Raw genomic sequence first — 16,660 nt, forward strand, 5'->3', positions numbered from 1 at the left:
TGAGATTGGTGAGCTCCCGAAGGGAGAGACAGGGGCATGATCACCGGGTAATAAGAGATATAGAAAGGGGGAAGGAGAGAGAGAGAGAGAGAGAGAGAGAGAGAGAGAGAGAGAGAGAGAGAGAGAGAGAGAGAGAGAGAGAGAGAGAGAGAGAGAGAGAGAGAGAGAGAGAGAGAGAGAGAGAGAGAGAGGCGGGGGGAGGGAGGGAGAGAGAGAGAGGGGAAGGAGGGAGGGAGAGAGGGGGAAGGAGGGAGGGAGAGATAGGGGGAAGGAGGGAGGGAGGGAGAGAGAGAGGGAAGGAGGGAGAGGAGGAGAGAGAGAGAGAGAGAGAGAGAGAGAGAGAGAGAGAGAGAGAATGAATGAATGAATGAATGAATGAACGAATGCATGAATGAATGAGTATTTAATGACACCCTAGCACAAAAATATATATCGGCTATTGGGTGTAAAACAAAGCGAAATTTTGTTTTAAAAAGAATGATGCCTAGAGACATATTTTTCATGGCAATTTAGTGTTGGTTTCCTTATTGTTTTGTTTGAACATTTTGTGTGATAAAAACAAAATTGAAGTTAAAAAGGGCACTTCAAACGGTGGTGTGTGTTGGAAGGGGTTAACAAACAACAACTCCAAACAAACAAACAAACAAACAACAAAAAGAACAACCCGGGATGAACCAAAGAAATTGAAACATAAGCGTACGAGACAGCGGGACGGAGGGGCTGACAATGCTCCCTAGTGCTGGAGCAAAACCTCAAATTCGAGCAAAAATTATACAGATATTTGGGCAAAATGTGCCAACCTGAGATCTTTTTAGCATGTATTTCCATCATTCTACCCTGAAAATTAGTTGTAATCCATGTAAAAATGCGTAGTGGTGGTAGTAATGCTAATATAAATAAATGCTGTTATACAGATTCGGGCATTTTCGTTTAATTCGGGCAAAAGCCAGCCTGCCTCATACGAAAATAGGAGTGAATTAAATTCAACTGCGCTAAGCTGAACGTAAATGATGTTAGTGTGCTTAAACTTGTCTTGTTTCTACCTATTAAAATATACATGAGTATTCTATTAAGCCGGCCGTCGATGTGGACGGTTGAAAATGTTTCTTTAATGACACATTGTTTTAAAAGCAGTCTTTATAATTATTTTTGCGGAAATTATCATCGCTGGGTTGGTATATGGGATGTGAGGAGATAATGTTTTGTCTGTTCTAAAAACACTAAGCCATTTCTTAATTTCATGAATTCTGGCCGAACCCTCACCCAATGAAATCGCCATGACTGCTTTATCAAAGGTCATGATATGTGCTATCATGTCTGTGGGATAGTGCATATCAAAAAATCCCTATAAACCTATATTTTTGGTCATGTTACCATTTTTAGAACTGTCCTTTAATACAGATCAATTTGTAAACATAATGGGATGATCTGGGAGTGTAGTGTAGGCCTACCAAGATGATCCCCATGACCCGAGTGGATGGTCGCTTATACATGGTTGACTGTATGTACATATTTGTGTATTTATTTACAATACACTAAATACCTTCCTTAATATTTTAATATAAACATGCCGCTGTCATGCGAATGAACGCATAAGATTATAAGTGTGTCACTTGGCAAGCGGACCACAGTATATATACTGGTGCCAATACATGGGACCGTCCTTCCAGGAAAGCAGGCGACGTGTCTTGGATATCTAGCACTGGTCATTGTTCCAGGATAAAACTTCTTCAACTGGATAAAATGGCTATAAAAGGTATTTATTTATACTACTTTTCTTTTGTATTTCCTTTTAAATACTATATATTATATAACATGACCATAATCTCTCTCATCATAAACATTCACACACACACGCGCGTACGCACACATGCACACATAAACACCGAACAACAAACCTGATTACTATTTCATTTTAAGTTTACATTAAACAAAGAAGGGAATTTTTTTACAATTTAGTACATTTTTTGCATACTTTTATTTAACGGTTCAACCAAAACCTACAAAAAAACCCAACCTAACAACAACAAACAATAAAAAAACAAAAACAAACAAACAAATTGAAAAACATAAAAGAAAAAATTATCGATATCATATTTATAACAACATGGTCAAAGATATTTCCACACAAAAACTATTAATAACAGTGTTCTCGTATCGACTTAAAACGGTTCTCAAAGTTGCAATACCTTCAATCCATCTTTTTAACAATTACAATGTCATATGAATATGTATATGTATATGTAAATGTATATGTATATATATATATATATATATATATATATATATATATATATATATATATATATATGTGTGTGTGTGTATATGTATGTGTATATATATATATATACTGAACAAAAAAAGAAACTTCCGATTTGTACATAATATATTTGTTGTGTTAAAGAATTCATTGTGTAATGAAATTATAGGTAGTATTAGCCTTGAGCTGTATTATCAGGATTCATGAATTTTATCGATTATTTTTGCACTGTTAATCGTCGACAACGTGAAATTCAATTTGCACGTGCATGCATGGTTCGACATGTCCCGTGTAGTATTCGGTAAATTTGTTTTACTTGTCTTACTGACATTGGTATCAAGTGAACGAAAACGTTTTAAAATTTGTAAAAAAAATAACGTTTTTTACATTGTAGCATTTTTAGTATGCCAAGAATACCCAATAATTTACGCTAACGGGCGATTGGCATGCTTGATGCTGACATGTCGACAGAAGACGTTGCAACGTATGTTGGGAGTTCTAGTCGAGCGATACGAAATCTTCGCGTAAGATTTCGAACGACAGGAAGCACCAACGACTTGCCACGTCGTGGACGTCCGCGTGTTACAACGCGTGGTCAAGACCGCTATATCATGAACACGCATTTGCGCAATCGATTCCAAACGGCCACTGCTACTGCTGCTAACACACATGGGCTTCATAATAACAGAACAAGTGGGCAAACTGTTCGTAATCGTCTGCGGGAGAACGCTTTACATGCACGACGTCCTTACGTCGGATGCGTTTTAACGCAACGCCATTGGGCACATGTACACACTCGTTGGATACGGCGACTCTGGAATACCGTTCTTTTTTCGGATGAATCCAGATTTTCTTTACAACGTGGTGATGGCAGGGTGCGCGTCTACCGTAGAAGAAATGAACGCTATGCTGACTGTTGTGTTCTTGAACGAGATCGTTTCGGGGATGGGGGTTCTGTCATGGTCTGGGCAGCCATTGCCCATGGTTATCGTTCACCACTAGTCGTCATTGATGGCAATTTAAATGCTCAACGTTACCGCGATGACATTCTCGCTCATCACGTCATTCCTCCGTTCCATAACAACGCCAACATCTCGATTTTTCAGCATGATAATGCCACCTCTCATACAGCTAGAGACACTGTAAATTTTCTTAGGACAAATAGCATTGATTTCATTGATGACTGGCCCGCTTAAAGTCCTGATCTCAACCCCATCGAGCATGTCTGGGATAGTCTGGACAGACGATCAAGGCGTCGTCCCAACCCACCCGCTAACGTCAACGAACTTCGTCAAGCGCTCATTCAGGAATGGAACAATATTTCCCAGGCAGAAATCAACACTTTAATCAGTTCTATGCGCCTGCGATGCACTGCAGTGGTCAATTCAAGAGGTGGTCATACCCGTTATTAAGTGGGTGGGTTTTTTTTTTTTAACCCCTACCACACTTGGTCAAAATTTCTGCCAGTTTCTGTTAACCTATGGCCATGATTTTTGCACCAAACGATGCATCATGGAACACTCTTTAAACGCATATATAACAATTATTCCCCCCGGTTTGTTTTCATCAAGTTATGTTCAAGCAAAGTTAGCGGAAGTTTCTTATTTTGTTCAGTATATATATATATATATATATATATATATATATATATATATATATATATATATATATATCGGGTAATTAATAGAAAATGCCCCTCTTTTTCTATACAAAACCAGTTTATAATATATATCGATAGCAAAATTATCACTTTGATACATGGTTATTTTTAAAATGGCGCATGGTGCGAAACGGTCAAATAATGTTGTACCATCGATAAAGTATTCAACATTACAGTTGGCCTACTGGTACGTACAGAAAACAGTGATCGAGTGGTACACGATCTTCGTTTACCACAACACGTAGTCTTTTACTTTCAGGACGAATACACTTCTTTCACAGGCGTAGCCAGGATGTTATACTTTGGGGGCAGGGGGACCCACACTATGTATGTATGTATGTATGTATGTATGTATGTATGTATGTATGTATGTATGTAATGTATGTATATCTATATATTGTATGTATGTCGAGGTTGACTGTTGCATAGATATTATAACGCACTGGCGCAGGGGATAATTAAATCTTTTCTGGCCTCACAAATTGTCCCATACCGTTGCTGGGACTCGAACCTGTGGCACCGAAGGATGTATGTATATACGTACTTATGTATGTTTGTATGTATATATCTATCTTTGTATGTGTCATGTTATAAAAAAAATTATAGTTTAAACAAAAAAAGTTCTTCAAGAGTTATTTCCCCGCGAACATTTCAAGATTTCCTTTTTTTTACGTATCACTAACCTGTCCTCACGGCTTCTATCTACAGAGTCCCATAGGAAATAGTCCAGCTATATAGCCTTGCAATTGAGGGACTTTAAAACAGGAAATCTCAAAATGTAATGGTAAAGATATGTAGAGCTCGAAGAAGTTAGGAGGCGCATTTTATAATATGCACCCAAAAAATAACGGACAGTGGTAAAAACAAAGATGGTGTTCCAATCGGTCATTCTTTTCAGTACGTAGGTCTACGATATATATATATATATTTTTTTGGCATTACGTTTTGTATTATACACTAATTTAAGAATAAGCATTTTGAAAATGTTACATGATTAGACAATATAATAAGCTGGTTTTGTTTAAAATTTCAATGTTCTGCGTTGCACACTCTTTCCGCTATTGAACTTCAAAAAGTGGGACTTTTTATGGGCAAATCGGCCATCGTTTTTATTTTGAGTAGCTCCTTAATGGCATAGCATTTTTTATCATTGCATTTTGTATTATACATAAACCACTCGATATGTTGTAGTGAATTCTAGCTCAAATTGTGACAGCCGTTTTCGATAAACCTTAGCAAATTACCAATTTTTTTACATCCAATAGCCGATGATTAATAATTCAATGTGCTCTAGTGGTGTCGTAAAACAAAACTAATTTTTAGAAATGTGAATATTTCATTTTCGTTTCAGGTTTCAGCTTATCGAGTGTTTGCCAGAGCTTTACCAACCTGGTTCTTGTCTGGATGGTTGTTTCATCGGACCCTACACCAGCGTGAGAGATTTTGTTTTTAAATGTTGTTTCAAATAAAATTAGTATTTAAAAAAAACCCCCCAAAACGGCAATTTTCCACACACTTAAAAAAAGTAAAAATACTTGAAAATTCTATAACAAATTAATTGCAATCAAATGCAGTTAATTAAGCTTTATAAACAAGTAGGCCAATGTATTGATAGAAGATTTAAATTTTGACCACCGTGTCACACACGCACACGCACACTATAGTAACAAGTATAAAATAAACCACTGTACACAACTTGGGCTTCTAGAAAAACAAATTTAATCCACTAGCCATGGGATCAGTGATTTAAATTTTTTACTAGCCACGATTAAAAATTCACTAGCCTTACTTTACTTTTAAGTTAATACAATTTTACTAAATAATAGTAATAATCGGATATGTCATTTAAAGAGAGCGATAGAGCTTAAAAACACTAACACTGGGATTGGGGTGGGGTCAGGATATTCATATTTACAAAACAGACTTAACTTCAACATTTGACCCCCCAAAAAAATCACTAGCCGTCGGGCATGGCAATAGTAGTTATTTACTAGCCCAACATTAAATATCACTAACCATGGGAGTGGGTCTACTATAATCTAAAAGCCCAGACAAGTTTAATTTTGTTTTATGACACACGTAGATACAGCATACATGTAATTATATTAACAATTTTCAAATTGTTATTGTTGTCTGTTTATCTTCTAAGCCTATATGAAAAACATAGGTTGTGTATCGTTGGCAAACTCCCAACTGTTATAAAGTGCAAATATGCAATTTTGCATACTTTCTTTCTAAACAACATTTTAATATATTCCAGAGAAGTGGTGATTTTTTGGAAGTGTTTATGTTTACATATTGTTGCCTTTATGCGTCAACATTGTGTACGAGTTTGCATGTGTTTATATTTAATATCCAATTTACTTTTGACAAACCTTTTCAATATCAAATAATACTTTTTACACAATGTAAATGTGTGTTTATCATTTCATTAGTCCTTTATAAACCAGTGCATCACGACAGGCATATAAAAGGCCGTGGTATGTGCTGTTCTGTCTGTGGGAAAGTACATATAAAAGATCCCTTGCTACTAATGGAAATATTTAGCGGTTTCATACGTCATTATGACCAAATGTTTGACCAAATAGCCGATGATTAATAAATCAATTTGCTCTAATGGTGTCGTGTTACATAAAACAAACATCTTTGGTACCTTATGATGGGGCGGACGGGCACTGTGAATAAGAAATGAACAAAAAATGCTTTTATTGAAAAAACCCACAATCAAATACTAATAATTCAGTGAACACTGAACAATGTCAATAGTTGGTTTCTTGCACACTTCAGCCAAAGGAGTCACAGCTGAATACGGATTCCTGCTTACCTTTCCCGTATACGTGTTTTTGTTGGGTTTCAATAGTTATGAATAGGCCTAATTGTGTGAAAACCTATTTTGTTATGTTTTATTTAACGACGCACTGAACACATTTTATTTACGGTTATATGGCGTCAGACATATGGTTAAGGACCACACAGAGGAAACCCGCTGTCGCCACTACATGGGCTACTCTTTCCGATTAGCAGCAAGATATTTGCGCTTCCCACAGGCAGGATAGCACAAACCATAGCCTTTGTTGAACCAGTTATGGATCACTGGTCGGTGTAAGTGGTTTACACCTACCCACTGAGCCTTGCGGAGCACTCACTCAGGGTTTGGAGTTGGTGTCTGGATTAAAAATTCCATGCTTCGACTGGGACCTGAACCTAGTACCTACCAGCCTGTAGACCGATGGCCTAACCACGACGCCACCGAGGCCGGTGTGTGTGAAAACATGCAATAAAACAGTGGCGGGCCCAGAATGGTGTTCTAAGATTGTACGTTCTCTCTCGAATGACAAAACCTCAGTGTTTATGATCAGTGTACAGAAACAAAAAATAAAAAATAAAAAATAAAAAAAGACACACGCTCCCCTCCCCCCACCATTTTTTTTTTTTTTTTTTTTAAATACACAAAAAAATTGCAATTATCATTATATTTTTAGCATATACCATTTTATCCCAATATAGTTTATATGAACCAACCCACTTAAAAAATTATCCCCTCCCCCATGACACACCTGTTATCTGATTATCCGGGATTCAAATATTAGTGTAATAATTGCTTGTATGGCTTTAGTTGCCACGCCAAACATTCTCTCATGGCGTTGTAATGGTCTCTCATATTTTGCCTATCGAATCTTGCCTGGTGCCACTGGCGATGTGGCAACTATTTGCCCATCTCTGTTAGTACCCAGTTCGGCTGCTTAGCAGAAGTCATGAACAATGTTTGTAGTTTCCGATACAACTGTTTTGCTTATAACTACAAAAAAAGCTTTCAAAAGAATGACGTGTTAGGTCACTATATGCTAGTTTCTTCTTTTTAGACCCCTACCTCTGCAACCGGGGGGAACTATAGGTTTTGTCTCCGTCCTTCTGTCTTTCCGTCTGTCCCAAATATAGTTTTCCGGACTTTTTTTTTTTTTTTTTTTTTTTTTTTTTTTTTTACAATGCCTTAACTTTTGTATATATATATATATATATATATATATATATATATATATATATATATATATATATATATATATATATATATATATATATATATATATATATATATAACTTTATCATGTACTGTTACAGATCAAGTTTGACTTTCATAACGATTTACCCGTTTTTCACAGAATTGTGGCCCTTGAAGTTGGGAGATATGATAATGTGTTGGGCCCGGTAGGGGACATGTATTTAGCATTACTCTCAGAATGTTTTTTTTTTTTTCAAACAGGTTGGCAAGCCTTGATCGCAGTGCTGTGATCAACGCGTGGCACACCGACTGTCACTCTCGGTGCGGTGTCACACAGCTTACACACATGACGAACATAGCGTGCAGACTAGATCCTTACAACCAGGAGAATAGAGTCAAGAGATCGGCAGAAGGCGAAAAGCAAGGTGAGTAAAGATTTTCTTAAGAAAGAAAAAAAAAAATGGTTTTGTTTAACGACACCACTGGAGCACATTGATTAATTAATCATCGGCTATTGGATGTCAAACATTTGGTAACTCTGACTCACAGTCATCAGGAAATCCGCTACATTTTTCCTAATGCAGCAAGGGATCTTTTATATGCACTTTCCCACATACAGGAAAGCACATACCACGGCCTTTGTCCAGCTGTGGTGCACTGGTTGGAATGAGAAAAACCCAATTAGCTGAATGGATCCACTTAGGTGTTTCGATCCTGCGACGCAAACACCTCAAGCGAGCACTCAACCGACTGAGCTAAATCCCGCCCTTAATGATCAACAGAAACAACAAAACATGCAATAACATGCTCTAGCAAATGTTCTTCTTTTTTAATAAATACCCTCCCAACCCCACCCCCCCCCCCCCCCCCCCCCCCCCCCCCCCCCCCCCCCCCCCCCCCCCCCCCCCCCCCCCCCAAAAAACCTAACAAACTCAGAATTATTGTGCGTTCAAGATGATCATGTTTACTTTACATCTGGAGCCCGGTTGTGTTGAAAAATACCGCTGACTCAATCAAGTCCAAAATGTATCAGCCAGTGTTGATCTGTTCAGCGAGTGATTTAACCTTGCTTCGTTGTACGTTGCAGGATGTGCACTAAAGAGTGCTATCCGAGTGTCCTTGGTTGGTGTCCGGCCATGGGCGTCGATCGGTGGGGGACGGGGGGGGGGGGGGGCGTGTCCCCCTCACTTTTCAACGCCGGGGGACAATCTATATAGGTGTCCCCCCCCCCCCCTCCACTTTTTCGTTTAGCAAAAACAACAACAATACCACCACCAACAAAAACAACAACAGCAACAGCAAAAAATAAACAAAAACAAACAAAAATAAAACATTTAACCACTAATGTGTAGCTTTATGATTTTCATTGACATTCCTTTATCACACACACACGTGTGCGCGCAAACACAAACACTAGCACGTCCCCTCCACTTTTAAAGCCGGATTGACGCCCATGTGTCCGGCGAACAACCTTAATTTACAAACTGTAAAATGATTCATTACTTTTATAAACCTAAGTAAAATGTTCTTAAATTTTTTTTTCAGACTTAATGTCACGACTCCAGACACCCTTTCTTGAGAAGCCTTATTCAGCAATGTTTCTGACAAAACGTGTGCGGCACGGCCATTCCATCCGTCGACGAGGGATTGTGGATGAGTGTTGTCACAAGGGATGCACGTGGGAGGAGTACGCGGAATACTGCCGGCACAACCTTCGAATAGATCATGACGAACGCACGCAGTGCAATAATTAACGATGATAACAAAACCAGAACATTTTGATTAGAGAAACAGAAAATTGTGTCTTGTACCACCATAGTTTTGGGCAATTTAATTTGAACCATGAAAAATAAGGCTTGGTATTATTAGTATCCCGCTGAAAATGACCTTCACTGGAGCTGGGGCAACAAAAAAACACCAAAATAAATAAATAAATAAAAAATAAATAAATAAAAATGGTTTCATGAACTCGGAACTCTTCGGCAGAATCCACGAATCAAACCTGGGGTACACAACAGTTAAAAAATATATCCAACAGTCAATACTCTGGCCGTAAATCTCTGGTCACCAAGCCTTTGATTTTAAACATGCAGGCATTTTTATATATCTAGAAAAATATATTGAACAACAAAAGAAATCCTTTGTTTTTTTTTGTTTACTTTATACAATTAATATTTGGCCTAAATTGTTTCAAAGACATTGGTAATTTTAACAGACTCAAAAATTAATGGGATTCATATTGAATAATTAAAAACAAATTAAAGGAAGATAAATCGATATTTGCGTTTGTTTTGTTGTTCAGTATATATTAGTGTCTGTACATCACAGCTGCCGCTGTGCGTTAATCAACAAGATTCATTATTGTTGCACTATTGCGTACGGTGTATTGAAATATGTAACGCTGGCTCTTGGCAAATATAAATTTGAACATTCCAAGTACAATATGCAAATGTAAATACAATATGCAAATATATTACTCCGCTTCATTCATCCGGAGTTGGATCATGTGCAAGCGATGATTTGTTCCGGGCACAAAATATTCCGGCTGTAAAGTAATTTTAAAGCGGCTGAATATCGGGTCCCTACTATATTTTGTTGAATTTTAACGATTTCGACGAACATCACTTTGGACACGTGCACTTAACGATGAGTTGCCATGATACAGATTGCGAAAATGTTTCTAGGTGGAAATTAATTTCTCTGGGGGTTTTGGGGTTGTTTTTTTAAACACACGCACACGCATATGTATATAGTGCTCGCAAAAAAGTAGGGGATATTGATTTGTATATGTCGTAGATGGTTTTATTGAGGGGAGGGGTATATATGTACGTACATAGTTTTATAATGTTTCATATTTTGGTAATATGTTGACCGTGACTAAAGTATAATATAAAACAATCGACGTCTACTAAGGGGATTCCAACCACAGACTCACTACCAACTGAGCTAATAGGAAAATTCCCATTAGCTACTGCCAGTAGGAGCACTTTATACCAACACTACTACATATACGTAAACTAAAAGAGATGGTTTAATAGTATTTATTAAATACTATTAACAAAGTTTATTTCAACAATACATTAAGGTCTAGATAGACCCTGAGACGTGGATGGCCAAGGTATAGTTTGAATTTGACGTTTCTGAAGTTACTGGGTGTCGATGTGTGTACTGGACGTTTTTCTGTTTCGGTCTGGCAGAACTCCGCTCAGTTCTTCCGGTAACAGAGATCTCTGCCTACACATCATTACTGAACCTCTTCAGTAACGAATAGCGATGATGAAAAACAACAGCTGTTCGTCGAAAACGTTCGCCAGGGCTGGTCTCCGACCACAATTAATTTCGCTATATGTTTCTATATAGCCTTAGTGGCTATAACAATTTTATTAATATCAGCAGGCCCGTGGATTTTTGTATGTACCTTTGTCTGCCTGGGGGACACATACCTTGAAAAGGACAACTCCTATTGTCCAGCTCTTTTTCCCAGCATATTGGTTTAAACAAACACACCCTCTAAACCAGGCCGGAGTACACCCATTTTACACAAAAAAATACTACTTTTGCATGGGCCGGAATTACCACAAACAAGTCTTCAATGTCAACAAGTTACACATGTTTATAAACTACATGCTCTCCCCTGTCACTTCAGTCATATAGTTGCCACTTCATAGCTGCCTGCCATGAAATCATTCATTAGATTTTACTTCATTTTTAATGAAATATTAAACTTAAATTTAAATTTTAGAAAAAAATTAAAATCTAAAATTGTAAAATTTTGCTTTTTAGATATGATAATTGGAGGCTGACTGAATTCATGGTACTGTATTAGAAATGTGTCAAAGGGATGCTGAAAGTCACAAAATTGGGGCTATTTGCAACAAATGTTTACACACTAATTTCAGGGAAAATTAGACATGATAGGCCTCAGATTCAATTTTGACCTGCTATATTTACTGAATCTACTTCATTTACTGTATTAGATTTGTAGCCACTTTGTAAAAGGTAAAACAGCCCATATAAATGCATATTAATATGAATATGCCTACAGATGTTACTTAGGTATACACCATAATATGTTTTCTGTTGACAACAACTTTGAAAATGAAGATTTTGGCACAAAATGCTGATATAAATCCTACCAAGAGGTACTTGCACAATATTTTTCAGTTTCCAGTGATAACTGTTAACAAGTGTAATCATGCGCCAGTGTCTTGGATACCTCAGTGTAGTATTTCTTGTTTGGAAGGATTTTTGTAGTAATGACCACTGAATATGGATTATGGATTATTCTGCCATATGTATTACAAGCCAAATGTTAACCTTTTTGGCACATTTTCTGCAATAAACTTGACAAGTGTACCAGCATCTGATTACTGAGCACAATAAATACATTCAGACAGCATAGAATATTAGCCTATTAGATTTTCTAAGGATAAAAGACAATTTTTGAAAAATGATTGAAGTGTGTAATTTACACAAATGTAGGTGACATGTATTATTAGAGTACTTAATCTTGTTAAAAACTGTATACTATTTATTTAAAGTATTTAATTACATTTAGTAGTAATATATTCATTATATTTAGATCTTCTGTCCAATTGCAATAATTGAGAAACTCATTAAAATTCAATATTTAAAAAAAATACAAAATCTCAATATTGACCAACAAAATCCAACTTTTGCTCTTTTTTTTTACCAAATTATTAGCTCAAAACTGTTTTAAAAAAAGATTGCAACAACATGTAGTAACATCAGAGGTCATTTTATGCTATTTTGGAGGATATTGAAATTTAAAAGTTTGAAAATTTTATTTTTAATTTTTATTAATTTTTTTTTAATTTTTTTTAATTTAATAAAATATTTAGAAAATAAATAAATGAGTTTTCATATTCCCTGTGGTATTCACAATCAGTGTGTGTAATTTCACCTCTCTGGCTATAATACTTTCAACAGAATCAAACATTTAACCGGTGTAATATGTGAACTATATCAGGCCTCAGACAACCAAATGGGAAGATAACTGTAATCTGAGTCCGGCTACGCCAAACACGCGTCCGACCGCCATTAAAGTCTAGCAGGAAACAGCCCCAAGTTCAGCCAGCGAGCGTTTCGCTAACGTTCGAGAACTATTTGATTGGTTCCCGACGTAACCATTTGGTTTAACGTGAAGCGCATAAACCAGTCTATTTGCCGTTTTTCTGTGTCCAAAGATGGGGGGGGGGGGGGGGGGGGATGGTGGCACCGAACCTGTCCAACACCTCTATCGTTGACATACATTTGCACACATTTGTATGTTATTGTAATTTTAATTTCAAGGTCCCCTATTTTTTGTGAACACTATATTATACATGTCTGTCTATCTGCCTCTCTCTCTCTCTCTCTCTCTCTCTCTCTCTCTCTCTCTCTCTCTCTCTCTCTCTCTCTCTCTCTCGTCGTTGCGTATACTATATTAAAATCTTGAAATGTTTAAAAATAAATAAATGATGATAGTTACATAATTAGGATATGCTCTGTATAGGAAATGTTGTTAGCGAAAATTCACAAATTTGTTAAGTTAGAAATAGAGTTTTCCTTTAAATCTGCTTCATCTCTTTCAGAGAAAATTCGCATCAATAAATTATTACTAATTAAAGCAAATTGTTATTTATTATTGTATCACGAATATATTGTCATGACCTTTCCACAACTATATAATTTCCACCAATACAGTATTTTTTCTTCTAATTTATGCCAGAGACTTTAATTAGAGGTGTTGAAATCTGAAAAGGCGATATAGTAGCCTACCTTATTGATTATTATTTGTTTATTTATTCTTTCTTTCTTTCTTTTTTTCTTTCTTATTTCTTTATTTCTTTCTTTATTATTTATTTATTTATTTATTTACTTACTTATTTATTTATTTATTTATTTATTTATTTATTTATACTAGTACTATTTGTGAAAACGAGTTATCTTTATTGTACATATTAGTAACACGTATATCGTTGATTTCCTTCTTTCTTTATTGGCTGGATGAATTCAATCAGTAACTGACTGTACTATGTGCTAGTTATTTATTTATCTCGCATTCTTACTGGTATAAATAAAAATGTATACAATAAAGACTATTCCTTGAAAATACAATTATTTTATTTATTTATTGTGGATTGTATATTATAAATAATAAAATAAACTTATTTTATTTAGGCCTATTAGTTGAGCATTTGCTATTTAAACTAATTGCCTATAGATATTTATTTATTTATTTATTTATTATTTACTTTATATCACACTGCCACTGGTATGAAAATACCAACCTATTTTACCAGACATTGTGACCATGGTGACATATCGCCTTCATCCAGGATCGATCCCCGTCGGTGGATCCATTGGGCTATTTCTCGTTCCAGCCAATGCAGGTCACGACTGGTATAGCAAAGACCGTGGTATGTGTTATCCTGTCTGTGGGATTGCGCATATAAAAGATCCCTTGTTGCTAATCGAAAAGAGTAGCCCATGAAATGGCGACAGCGGGTTTCCTCTCTCTATATCTGTGTGATCCATAACCATATGTCTGACGCCATATAACCGTAAATAAAATGTGTCGAGTGCGTCGCTAAATAAAACATTTCCTTCATCCAATCTGACAGAAATCGGCTTTACTGGTCTACCAGTAGATCTGACAGCATTGTGTAGACTCCCATGTCCAGGTGACATTTCGTCTGGAAATAATAATTTAAATATAGACCTATTATACTTCGCCTTTTATAACGTTATTTGGGAGCACACACATTCTAAAAATATCGGGCGAGACTATTTATGCGGCCGCCGTACCATGAATCATACCAATACGTACGGGCCGGGTTAGGCTAGAATAAATAAATTTGATGGCTATACTATTACGCTTTTTTTTCCGTCTTGAAACGAAAGTTCAACATTAAAATTTTGTATTGAAATTAGTTTCCAGCATAATTCGTAATTCACCCGAAGCATTTCGTATAACCTCGGCATAATTCCGAATGTTTTCAAATTATTTTCAAATCATTGGCATGATTCTGCAAGTAAGGTTTTGATTGGTCAAATGAAAGGTCAACTGGACATGAGCTCCAAAGGGATGCTGTTAGATCCACATGTAATAGTTATTAATCACCAATGGAGCTAATTTTAATTAGATTGCGCCTTCATCATACTCCAGGGGCGTAGTCTGGGGACGTCGGCAAGGCTAAAACTATCTTTTTAGTGCAAAGTGCCACCTTCCACCCTATCCCGAGTACTCTGACGGTAAAAAAGCTAGACGGACATTTGGACAGTTATTACACTCTCTTACCGTTAGAGACCAATCTACATATATTCTGCGCAATAGCTGCCTACAAAATGGTAGTCAAAGATTCCGGTTCTAATACAACAACAATCCTATATTTGACGTCAATACGTATTTGACCGGAACATTATTGTCGGGTTTCTTCCTATGGTGTGTGTATTAGTGATCAATATGTGATTGATGTTGTTGTTGTTTTTATCGGAGAGCTCGAAAATTATTGATGTAAATGTATTAAACGTCAAACATAGGATTGCTGGCTTATTACAGCGTGATTTTTTTTTTTACTACACTTTGGTTAGCAGCGATTGCGCAGAATTTATATATATTGGTCTCTGGCGGTAAGAAAGAGAGTTAATAACTGTCCAAATGTCCGTCTAGATTAATCATGGATGATCCTTTACCTTTCGCACTAGTTTTGTAAGCTTTAACGGAGCAGAAAGGTAAAATAATGTTATTTAATTAATTTGTAAATTTGTCAACACATATATTTATGTTTTCCTGGCTGGTTTCTTTTAGCGTACACATATTTATCAAGTTGTCCATCTGTTCAGCAATTTCAACGCAAATGCAAGTAAAAAAGTAAAAGTTTTTGAAAATAACAAAAAATTACAATGTTTGTGTGCAATTAAAAAACATATTCGATTTAAACTTGTGGAGCACGGGCTGGAAATGACTTTGCTAGATGCCAATTCTGAATCGTGTACATTGCAGCTTTGGTAAGGAGAGTGCTAAATGACGAAGACAAGCAAATATTGTTTTATGGGAGAGTTGCAAAAGTTACGATCAAGTATTAATGCAATGTTAAAAAAAAGAACAAAGTGGACCTCTGCTGTAGCGGGAGGATCCCATCGAACCCCCCCCCCCCCCCCCCCATCACCACCCCCACCCCCCACCCCCATATATACGGGCCTGGCATAGATATTTAAAGTGACACTGGTCTCCAAACTAAGCTCTATGACTAAAGAGATGACTTTAATTTTCCAACAGTCAATTTTCCCTTTATGTTGAGCAATATACCTTCTGCTCCTGCTTTTGGTGTCTTCATATCTCAATTGCTAAGAAATATTGGGGGGGGGGGGGCATGTTCATTGTAATTTCAAACAACGCCATATACTTCTGGCACAGAAGTTGTTCCATCAGGGTTATGATGTCCAGTGACTCCTGAAGGCATTCAAAACGTTTTATGGTAGACATTTGGAGGCTATATCTATTAAATACGATGCATCACTGACCAAAATGATGGCTGATGCCATTTCATATTTTGATCTTATGCATGCTTTTTCATGTCTTTGGTTGCAGTACTCATGGCGGATGCCACCGGTGGGGCAGGCTATGATCAGCTGATATCATCACTGTTATGACTGTGATTCATGAGTGCATGTCATCACAGCTGTACTTATTCTAATGAGCTCTGTCCGGTGCTAGTCTTAATATTGTAAACTA

The 16,660-nt window shown here is 36.7% G+C and overlaps 1 protein-coding gene across 1 annotated transcript; it reads left to right on the plus strand.

Moving 5' to 3' along the window:
- Positions 1 to 1,669: 1,669 nt before the first annotated feature.
- On the plus strand, positions 1,670 to 10,193 carry LOC121372457 (probable insulin-like peptide 7). The gene is made up of 4 exons (XM_041498767.1): positions 1,670 to 1,756; positions 5,272 to 5,353; positions 8,182 to 8,345; positions 9,466 to 10,193. Exons 1-4 carry the CDS (start codon positions 1,744 to 1,746, stop codon positions 9,672 to 9,674), a joined length of 468 nt encoding a protein of 155 aa, XP_041354701.1. The 5' UTR covers positions 1,670 to 1,743; the 3' UTR covers positions 9,675 to 10,193.
- Positions 10,194 to 16,660: the final 6,467 nt, after the last annotated feature.

Source organism: Gigantopelta aegis, chromosome 4 (genome assembly GCF_016097555.1).
Source record: "Gigantopelta aegis isolate Gae_Host chromosome 4, Gae_host_genome, whole genome shotgun sequence".
NCBI lineage: Eukaryota > Metazoa > Mollusca > Gastropoda > Neomphalida > Peltospiridae > Gigantopelta > Gigantopelta aegis.

What these genes read in the sequence shown, in the direction of transcription:
- LOC121372457 (XM_041498767.1), top strand. An exon ending in TCATCGGACCCTACACCAGC is followed by an intron (nt 5,354 to 8,181) that starts GTGAGAGATTTT and finishes TTTTTCAAACAG; the next exon opens with GTTGGCAAGCCTTGATCGCA. An exon ending in GGCAGAAGGCGAAAAGCAAG is followed by an intron (nt 8,346 to 9,465) that starts GTGAGTAAAGAT and finishes TTTTTTTTTCAG; the next exon opens with ACTTAATGTCACGACTCCAG.